The 10,000-nt window shown below is 17.9% G+C and overlaps 5 protein-coding genes across 6 annotated transcripts in view; 3 read left to right on the forward strand and 2 right to left on the reverse strand.

Moving 5' to 3' along the window:
* DDB_G0289517 (hypothetical protein) overlaps positions 1 to 884 on the reverse strand; it is a gene marked incomplete at both ends in the record, with an annotated part of 2,317 nt that extends 1,433 nt beyond the window's left edge. Inside the window, 3 exons of the mRNA XM_631107.1 lie at positions 1 to 348; positions 440 to 724; positions 812 to 884. The exon at positions 1 to 348 is cut by the window's left edge and continues 1,433 nt beyond it. Of these exons, the coding sequence (XP_636199.1) occupies positions 1 to 348; positions 440 to 724; positions 812 to 884 (706 nt within the window). The remainder of the gene's footprint in view (positions 349 to 439; positions 725 to 811) is intronic.
* A 1,314-nt stretch (positions 885 to 2,198) lies between these two features.
* On the reverse strand, positions 2,199 to 4,169 carry DDB_G0289519 (hypothetical protein; the record flags this gene model as incomplete). Its single annotated transcript, XM_631108.1, has 4 exons — positions 2,199 to 2,792; positions 2,964 to 3,266; positions 3,358 to 3,753; positions 3,837 to 4,169. 4 exons carry the CDS (start codon positions 4,167 to 4,169, stop codon positions 2,199 to 2,201), a joined length of 1,626 nt encoding a protein of 541 aa, XP_636200.1.
* Positions 4,170 to 4,934: 765 nt separating this feature from the next.
* Positions 4,935 to 7,987, forward strand: DDB_G0289537 (hypothetical protein; the record flags this gene model as incomplete). The annotated part of the gene is made up of 5 exons (XM_631109.1): positions 4,935 to 4,962; positions 5,967 to 6,394; positions 6,529 to 6,704; positions 6,798 to 6,988; positions 7,122 to 7,987. 5 exons carry the CDS (start codon positions 4,935 to 4,937, stop codon positions 7,985 to 7,987), a joined length of 1,689 nt encoding a protein of 562 aa, XP_636201.1.
* A 681-nt stretch (positions 7,988 to 8,668) lies between these two features.
* Positions 8,669 to 9,124, forward strand: srsA (starvation responsive small protein; the record flags this gene model as incomplete). Of its 2 annotated transcripts, none has more annotated exons than XM_001732979.1 (2): positions 8,669 to 8,787; positions 8,923 to 9,124. In XM_001732979.1, 2 exons carry the CDS (start codon positions 8,669 to 8,671, stop codon positions 9,122 to 9,124), a joined length of 321 nt encoding a protein of 106 aa, XP_001733031.1. The 2 variants fall into 2 exon arrangements, with proteins under 2 accessions (XP_001733031.1, XP_001733032.1); XM_001732980.1 differs by having other exon boundaries at positions 8,871 to 8,925.
* Positions 9,125 to 9,561: 437 nt separating this feature from the next.
* Positions 9,562 to 10,000, forward strand: part of DDB_G0289527 (hypothetical protein) — a gene marked incomplete at both ends in the record, with an annotated part of 473 nt that continues 34 nt past the window's right edge. Inside the window, 2 exons of the mRNA XM_631111.1 lie at positions 9,562 to 9,695; positions 9,938 to 10,000. The exon at positions 9,938 to 10,000 is cut by the window's right edge and continues 34 nt beyond it. Coding sequence (XP_636203.1) covers positions 9,562 to 9,695; positions 9,938 to 10,000 — 197 coding nt within the window. The remainder of the gene's footprint in view (positions 9,696 to 9,937) is intronic.

Consider the following 10,000-nt stretch of genomic DNA (forward strand, 5'->3'; position numbering starts at 1 on the left):
TTTTATTTTTTTTATTATTATTATTATTATTATTATTATTATTTTTATCAGAGTTATTCTTAATATCCTTTTTATGTTTTTTATTATTTTTATCTTTTTTGTGATTTTCATGATTTGGTTTATCTTTAAATTGGGGAGAGTCTGGATTTAAATGATTGTATATATCTTGTGCTAATTGACCTTTTGGATTTTTAAAAATTGGTGCTTCATTTTGATCAATGTCTTTGGATGGTACACATTTTGATTCATATTTGCAACATGGATTATTTTCAGTTTCACATTTTTTATGTAATTTTTCATCAACACATTTAAATCCTTTTTGGCATTTTGAATATTTACATTTATATACTTGTAAAAAAAAAAATAAAAAAATAAAAAAATAATATTTGTTTGGTTAATATGAAATAATATAAAAAAAAAACAAATTAAAAAAACTTACAATTTGGTTTAAAATATTCTGAATCTAAATCAAGTTCTGGTACACATGATGTATTAAATCTTAAAATTGATTTCTTCTTTTTTAAACACCATTCATGACTACTGGATGGTGGTGATTTCTTTAAAATATTTTTATTTGAAAAAACATCATCAGTTTGTGATTCACAGTACTTACTTGATATTGGTAGACACATTAAAAAATCTTTTTCACAGCATGAATTAACATTACTTAAAAAACATTTATCTTTATTTTTAATACATTCATCTTGTTGTAAATGTAAACAATCTATTGATATATATATATTTAAAATTTATTTTATAAGGATATTCTTAAAAATTAAAATAATTAAATAAATATTTATAAAATACTTACTTATTTTTTTAGATTCTACATTTAAAAATAAAAATGATATCAAAACTATTTGAATAATAGTTTGGATTTTCATTTTTTTTTTTTTTTTTTTTTTTTTTTTTTTTTCTATAAATTTTATTTTTAATACTATTATTATTGTTATTATTTATTTTATTTAAATGATTGATTATTAAAATAATTGTTTTTTTTTTTATTATTTTTTTTTTAAAGAAAAAGGAATTCAATTTAAATACAAAAAAAAAACAAAAAAAAATAAAATAACAATTAAAAAAATAATAAAAATAATTATTTTAATTTTTTTTATTGTAATTATTTCTCCATTTTATTCATAAATCATTTGCGAAATGGGTGAATTTACATCATTCCATTTATTATTGCAGAAAAACAATGTATCATTATATATAGATGGTGGCTGAAGAAAAAAAAAAATAATTTAACCACACACTTTCACACTCCCACTTCTACTACCATATTTATTTTTTCGCCCAATATACAAAAACAACAAAAATTCCTTCAAACACACTCACATATAATCAAGAGGAATCAAAAATTTCATAAAGCAAATAATTGTCATCATCATTCCTTTTTTTATTACAAAAAATTATAAATTAAAAAAATAATCAATAATATTTTATCTTAATAAATCTATATCTACTCACTAAAAATTTGACAACGACACATTATTGTGTTTTTTATTTTAAAAAAAAAAAATTCACAATTCACACATTGTTAGTTTGAATAGATAATAGATTGCAAAAAAAAAAAAAAAAAAAAAAACAATAAATAAAATAAATAAATATTAATTTTTAAAATAATTTAAAGATTTAAATATTACAAGTAATTAGCTAATTTATAACAATTGGAATTTATAATTTATAATTTAATAGAAAAAAAGAAAAAGTGTTTCCTTTTTTTTTGAAACTGTTTTTTATACAAATAATGTATTTTTTTATTTTTTTATTTTTTTTATTTTTTTTTTTTCGATATATTTATTATACAGGTTCGGTTTTTTTTTATTTATTTATTTATTTATTTAAAAAACCAAAAAAAAACAAAAATATTTTTGTATTTGTGGTGGTATGTGTATGTATTTCTATAAAAATTATTTTCTATTATTATTATTATTGTTATTACTTGTTGTTGTTTGATTTTTTTTTTTTTTTTTTTTTTTTTTTTTTTTTTGATTATTATTTTTTTTTTTTTTTTTTTGTACTTTTGATTTGTTTTTTTTCTTTTAAAAAAAATTATTATAATTTAAATAATCAATTATTATAATAATTTTTGCAATATTAATAATAAAAAAGTAATTTTTTTTTTCTCCTTTAATTATTTGAAGAAATTTATGTGTGTGGTAAATATCTCTAGGTAAAAAAAAAAAGATGTAAATTTAAATTTCGTGCATAAATTCATCAATAGTATCCTCGGTCGGTATAACTTCTTCTTCGGCATTTGGTTCTTCATTATTATTATTACTATTAATATTATTATTAATATTATTTTCAGAGGAAATTGGAACATCACCACCACCAGCAACTCCATGTTGAATATCAATTTCAACAACATCAATTGTTGTATCAACTTTATTTGTAATATCAACAACAGAGATACCATTTTGGTCAATGGAAATATCAACTGAACTAAATTGATTATTAGATGATGGTTGTGAAGTTTGGAAATTATTTTTAACTGGTTCCATTTCAATTTCATTATCTTTAGATTTTTCTTTTTTAACTTGAAGTTCATGTTCTTCTTCATAGTATGGTTGAGTTGGTCTTTGAGATTGAATTTGTAATTTTTCATCAGTTGTAATTGCAGAACTACCATCACATTCTGGTGTACCAGTATATTTACTTTCTGAACCACTTACACCAACTCCATGGCCCATTGTTTGACCAATATTAGTTACAGCTTGTGATTTAATACCTAAACTTCTGATTGGGAAACTATATTTATGTGGTCTATTTCTTAATTTAGCAGCCATCTATTTTTATAGAAAAAAAAAAAAAAAAAAGTTAGAAACAAATTTTATAAAAAAAAAAAAAAATATATAACATTAATAATAAAAATAATAATAATAATAATAATAATAATAATAATAATAATAATAATAATAATAATAATAATAATAATAATAATAATAATAATAACTTACACAAATAGAAGAACTTGAATCAGTTGATAACTCTAACATTCTAAATTGATAAAATGCCAATACAGTTGTTAAAATAATGATTGGTAAATGAATTGTATAATCAATTATAACTGTACTCTCCATTGAATATGGTGAATGAGTATGAGCCATTGGATGACCATATCCAATAAAGAATAAAGCGGCAATACAAAGTGATGAAATGATTGCTACTTTTTTACCATTACTTGGTGGTAATAATGAAATAATTCTAACTGCAATATATGAAAATGCAAAACCACAACCCAAAATTATTGAATCAACCATCTAAATATTTTTTTAAATATTTTTTAAAAATTATTAGTATTCATAAAAATAATTTAAAAAAAAAAAAAAAAAAAAAAAAAAAGTTACCTACTTTAAATGTAACATAAAAGAATTTTTGATATCTTTTATATTCAGGTTTTAATGGATCATAATGAAACATAAATACCATACCAACACCAAAGAAAACACATAATAAAAGGATACCATGATATTTGAAATTATATTTCCAATCCATTTTAAGTGGGTTACATTCTTTTCTAGTTTCCATTTTCTTTTTCATCATTGCAACTTCAAACATTAATAAAATTAAATCATATTGGAAATATGATAATGTTAATGAACAAAATAAAATTGTCCAATGAAATGAAACTTCAATTGCTATTAAATTATCATAAATATCACCTTTAGATGTTAAGATTAATGCATGTGAAGTACTATGTGGCCACCAACTAACCATAAAAAATGAAATACAACCCCAGCACCAAATCTATAAATTTAATAAAATGAAAAAAATATTAATATTAATTTGGTTTTTTTTTTTTTTTTTTTTTAATTTAATTAATTATTTACCATTCTTTTTCTCAATTGTTGATTTCTAATTTTAAAAACTTTTAAACCAACTGCTACAAAAAATCCAATTCCAAGTCCAAATAATAATGTTTCAAAAACTGATAGAATTGAAAGTGCAACTTTGTCACTATGATTTCTAACCATTTCTGGTAAATTATCTCTATTTAAATTATCTGATTTAACTCTATAATCATCTACAACCGTTCTGTCAATTGACATTGCAACTCCCCAACCTATTAATGTTAATATAATAATTTGAGTTCTTAAACTCCTTTTTATATTTTCAAAAGCTGTCGTTATATTTGTTTTAAATGATTTTTGCTGATTCATCATTTTTTTATTTTTTTATTTATATTATTTTTTTTTATTTTTTTTTTATTTTTTTGGTATATATAATTATAAATATAGAATGGTTTTTTTTTATTTTTTTAAAAAAAATATATATATAAATAATAAAAATAAATTATTTTTATAGAATTAAATTTAAGATATTATTTTATTTTATTTTATTTTTATTTTATTTTTTTTTTTTTTTTTTTTTTTTTTTTTTTTTGATTATAAAAATTATTATAATTGCATGCAAAAAAAAATTTTAATGGGGTATTTTTTAATTTTAGCCCCCCTCCCCATTTTTAAAAAAAAAAAAAAAAAAAAAAAAAAAAAAAAATGGGGTTAGTTTCTTTGTCCATTTTTAAAATTTTATTTTATTTTTACACTTGTCGACTTTTTTTTAAAAATAAATTAATAAAAAAAAAAATTTCAATCAAAATCAATATCATTTGGCCCATTTTGATTTTTTTTTTTTTGTTGCCATCGAAATTTCAAAAAATCATTTAAAATTTTTTTTTTTTTTATTTATTTATTTTGGAAAAGTGGCAACCAGTAATTTATGTGTGTGAATTTGGATAAAAATGGCGCTTTTTTGATGATAATGAATACGCCCATCAGGGCAATGGACTATGCCATCTTTGATTATCATATGATTTATTTATTTTTATTTTTTTTTTTTTTTTTTTTAATAAATAAATATAAAAGTGAAAATAAAATATTCGAAAAAAAAAAAATATCTATGGTTTGAAAATTTAATAAAAAAGTAAAATGTGTACTAAATTATGCGAGATAAGATGTGATTTGGGAACATTCACAATTTTTTTTTTTTTTTTAAGAATAATTAAGGTGGAAAATAATAAAAATAATATTAAAAAAAAAAAATTAAAAAAAAAATGTTTGGATTAATTCAATGGAAATGAAAAGAAGATAGGTTTGTCAAAATTAGGTTTTAAAATAAGTAAAGCTGCAAATATAAAAAAAAACAAATATTATTATTTAAAAAAATAAAAATAAAATTGGGAAAAATAAAAAAAATATTAAATAATAAATTATAATAAAAATAGATTTCGTGTGTTGATTTTTTTTTTTATTTTATATTTTTGTTGAAAACAATAACAATATATGAAATAATGAGAAAAACAATGAATTAAGAAGAATACAAAAAAATGTAGTGTGGGTGTTTTAAAATTAATATATAAAATTGAGTTATGAAAAAAAAAAAAAAAAATAATAATAAAAAAAAAAAAAACAAGCAACCCCATATTAAACATCAAAAAAATATTACAAAATTTACAAATAAATTAATTTATTATTTAATTTTTTTAATATAATAATAATTATTTATATTTTTTTTTTTTTTTATAAATTAATATTTATTTTTTTATTTTTTTTTTGAATTATTAATTATTTTATTTTATTTTATTTTTTTACTTCATCTCACTATCAAATACAAAATATTGCTATAGAAAATAATATATATATAAAATTTAAAAGATTTTATTATCTTTAATAAAAAATGATAAAATATTCATTTATTTATTTAATAATTTCTTTATTTTTATTTGTTGGGTTTATTAAATCTGAAAGGACACAAATCAAATTCGGTAATTATTAAAAAAAAAAATTTAAATTTCAGCGAATAATCAAACCTTGATGATTCGTTTTACAAACCAACAAAAAAATTTTCTATTTTTAACGTTTTTCTGTTTTTTTATTTTTTTTTTCATTTTTTTTTTTTTTTTTAATTTTTTTTTTTTTTTTTTTTTTTTTTTTTTTTTTTTTTTTTAAAAAAATTATTAGGTGAAAAAATAATTGTTAATTCGAGTAACTTGACCTTATTTGGAGGAAATTCTAAAAAGTTATTATTGGCAACATCAAATGATGGTACTTTTTATTTATTTGATAAATATAATTTTGAACAAGTAAGAAATCGTACATTCATTGCTAAAGATTTTATTAAACCATATGCCATTGCTGGATATTTAGAAGAAGGAAATGAAAATATTTACATTATCGCATCAAAGAATGAAAAGAGTAAAACTAAATTATATAAATTTGATATCAATTTTAAATTAATTGGATCAGTATTTATTGAAAATGATTCAGTAGTTCCAAATCAATTAGAATCATTAACTTATGATAATATTGCATCTTCCTCAATCATTACTTTTATTGGGGCTAAAGGTATTCATAGATTTAAATCTGATACACTTTTATTACAATCTGATGTAAGTTTTTTTTTTTTTTTTTTTTAAAAAAAATTATTAGTATTTTTTTTATTTTTTTTAAAATTTAATTTGAAATTTTTCCCCTTTTTCCCCAAAAAAAAAAAAAAAAAAAAAAAAAAAAAAAAAAAAACCAGTATTTCTTTAATGATGTATTTACAAAATTTAAAGTATCATCAATGTCATATATTAATCATAATTTGTTAAATGTTGCTGGTAAAAATAATAGTAAACCAAGTGTATTGAGATACATTTTAAATAATTATCCATCAACTGATCCAAGAGATAAATCTGTTATTCCACTACCATCTTTGTAAGTATTTTAAATTATAACTATTAAAAAAAAAAAAAAAAAAAAAAAAAGATTTATATATTAATTTTTAATTTTTAATTTTTTATAAAATAGTGTCGAATATTCTCAAGATGTTTCTTCAATTCAAAATTTATTAAATTTTAAAAAATCATTTTCATACATTACATCACCAAAGAAAGGTCCAAATTCAATCAACTTAATTAGTCATGCTTTAGAATCAAAAATTCAAGAACTATTTGATTTTTCAAAACCATTACTTTCAGTTTCTGATACTTCAAATTTTGGTAACTATTTTTATTTTTTTATTTTCCACTTTTTTTTATTTTTGCCACTAAAACCTAATTTTTTTTTTTTTTTTTTTTTTTTTTTTTTTTTTTTTTTTTTTTTTTTTTTTTTTTTTTTTTTTTAATTATAAAGCAATTTATATAGTTGGTAAAAAGATTGTACTTTATCAAATTGGTCAAAATGAAAATGGTTCAATGTTAGAATTTATTGATGAAAAGAATTATTCAATTAGAAATAAGGATAATAAGAAAATGAATTTTACAATCACTGGATTGGTTTATTGTTCATCAAAGAATGAATTTTTCATGTCAACTAGTAATGGTCGTATTCAAAGTTTTTCAATTATTAATCCACACTTTAATGAATATGCTTATAAGAGATATCCAACTGATGATCCATCACAACATTCTAAAATTCATCATAATCATTCAGTACATAGAAATAGATGGTGGGTAATCCTTTTCTCAATCATTGGTGTTGTAACTGGTCTCATTTTATTCGCTGGTTTAATTTCACTCTATATTGTCATTAAGAAGAGACATTTATTAGAAAGATTATTGGATAATATTAATAGATTTAATCAACTTGATGACAGTAATAATAATAATAATAATAATAATAATAGTTTTAACAATAACAACAATAATAACAATAATAGCTTTAAAAAATTTGAAGAAAATCTCAATAATAACAATGGTGAAAATATCAATAATAGTGGTGAAAATAATGGTGGATTAAAATCAACTTCAATCAATATTGAAAATGCTTTTGATAATGAAAAAGATCAAGATAATGATATTGAAATTGATACAAATGAAATTTATACAAATAATAATCAATCGTTGATTCATAATAATAATAATAATGATAATAATAATAATGATAATAATATCAATAATGATAGTATTAATAATAATATTAATAATGATAATAATAATAATAGTAATATCAACAACAATGGCAACACTCACAAAAATGGTGAATCTTATGAACTTTAAATAAAAAAAAAAAAAAAATATAATAAAATTAGAATTAAAATGTTCTAAGTCAAAAAAAAAATAAAAAAAAAAAAAATAAAAATAAAAATAAAAATAAAAATAAAAATAAAATGTTCATAATAAAATGTTTTTAAAAGGTGTGAAAATAATATTATAAAAAAAAAAAAAAATTAAGAAAATATTTCATAGTTTTCATATAAATCTCTTTTTTTTTTATAAATAAACAAAATTTAATATAAAAAAAAAAAAAAAAAAAAAAAAAAAAAAAAAATAATAATAATATTTTATTATTATTATTATTTTTTTTTGAGTTTGTTTTATTCCAACTTCCTGTTTTTTTTGGGAAAGTTGAATTATTATTATTAGCATGGAAATTCAAAAGAAATTATTATACCATCGAAAATTTTTTTAACTTTTTTCCAACTGATTTTTTTTTGCGCACTGTTTTTAATTGATTTTTTTTTTTTTTACACGAAATTTCTCAATCGCTATCAATTTTTTAAATATTGGAATTAATTTTTTTTGTTTAAAAAAAAAAAGTATAAAAGAAAAATTTTTTTTGATAATCAAATCATTAAATTAACAACTACAAATATAAAAACAAATACAAATACAAAAAAAAAAAGTATTAATAAATAAATTAATAAATTTTTAATAAATAAATAAATAAAATAAATTAAAATGATTGCCAAAGTTTTCAAATCAATTACCCCAGAATCATACATTTTATTAGTCAACGCTGGTTTAATTTCAGCCTATGGTGTTAGAATTATTTTCCAAAGTGTTAAAAACGATGAAGGGTAAGTTTTTTTATTTTTTTAAAAAAAAAAAAAAAAATAAAAAAATTATTTATTTATTAAAACTAATAATAAAGAAATAAAAGTAAAAATTTAATTACTAATTTCTTTAATTCAAATAATAATAATAAAAAACAGTAAAGTCGATGAAAAAGCTCACATTGGTATTGGCCATTTCTTCAAAAAGAGAGGTGCTCAACTTGTTGATGGAAAGAACTTAACCGATATTTTAAAAGAAAAAAAAAAAAAAAAAAAAAAAAAAAAAAAAATTAATATTTCCAACAAATTAATAATATTTAAAATCTCACGACAATTGTATAGTAAATTAAAATTAAAATAATATTTATAATAAAGTAAACTTAAACATTTATTTTTAAAAAAAAAAAAAAAATTATTTTGTTTTATTTTTTTTTTTTCCATTAATAATTTTTTTCATTTTTTTTTAATTTTATTTTTATTTTTATTTTTAATTTAATTTTTATTTTTAACATTGCCCCGAATTAAAAAAAAAAAAAAAAAACAAAAATAATTTTCAAAACAATTCCCAAAAATACACATATTATTGAGTTTTTTCCAAAATTAGAACTTTGATTTTTTTTTTTTTTTTTTTTTTTTTAATTTGGGGCAATTGTGAATCTACTAATTAAAAAACAATTTTATATAAACTTTGTTTTTTTTTTTTTTAATTTTTTTTTTTATTAAATTTTTTCAAAAAAAAAAAATAAATAATAATAAACACACACATTAATTTTACAATTAATTCAAAAGATAAACAAAATGAATTTTTTTAGAGGAGTAAAAAATATTGGACTTCCAATGGAAAGTATAATTGTATTTTCAAATGTAACTCTTGTCACATTATTTGGTTTAAAAATTGGATACAATAATATTCAAAGAATGAATAAAGAAAAGTAATTATTAAAAATTTTTTTAAAAAAAAAAAAAAAAAAAAAAAAAAAAAAAAAAAAAATTATAATATCCATAATAATTTTATTCAAAATTCCTTTCAAATTATTTATCAAATCTATTATTTTCCTTTTTTTCATAGAAGATTTAGAATTTAAAAAAATTTTGTAAATAATGATAGAGATTAACTTGTAGTATATCTTTTTATTTTTTTAAAAAAAAAAAAAAAAAAAAAAAATCATTTTAGACACTTTGAAGAATTAAAAGAATCAAATATTGAAATCAGTCCATTAAGAGAAAGAGGACACGA

The sequence above is a fragment of the Dictyostelium discoideum genome, assembly GCF_000004695.1.
Source record: "Dictyostelium discoideum AX4 chromosome 5 chromosome, whole genome shotgun sequence".
In the NCBI taxonomy this organism is placed as follows: domain Eukaryota; phylum Evosea; class Eumycetozoa; order Dictyosteliales; family Dictyosteliaceae; genus Dictyostelium; species Dictyostelium discoideum.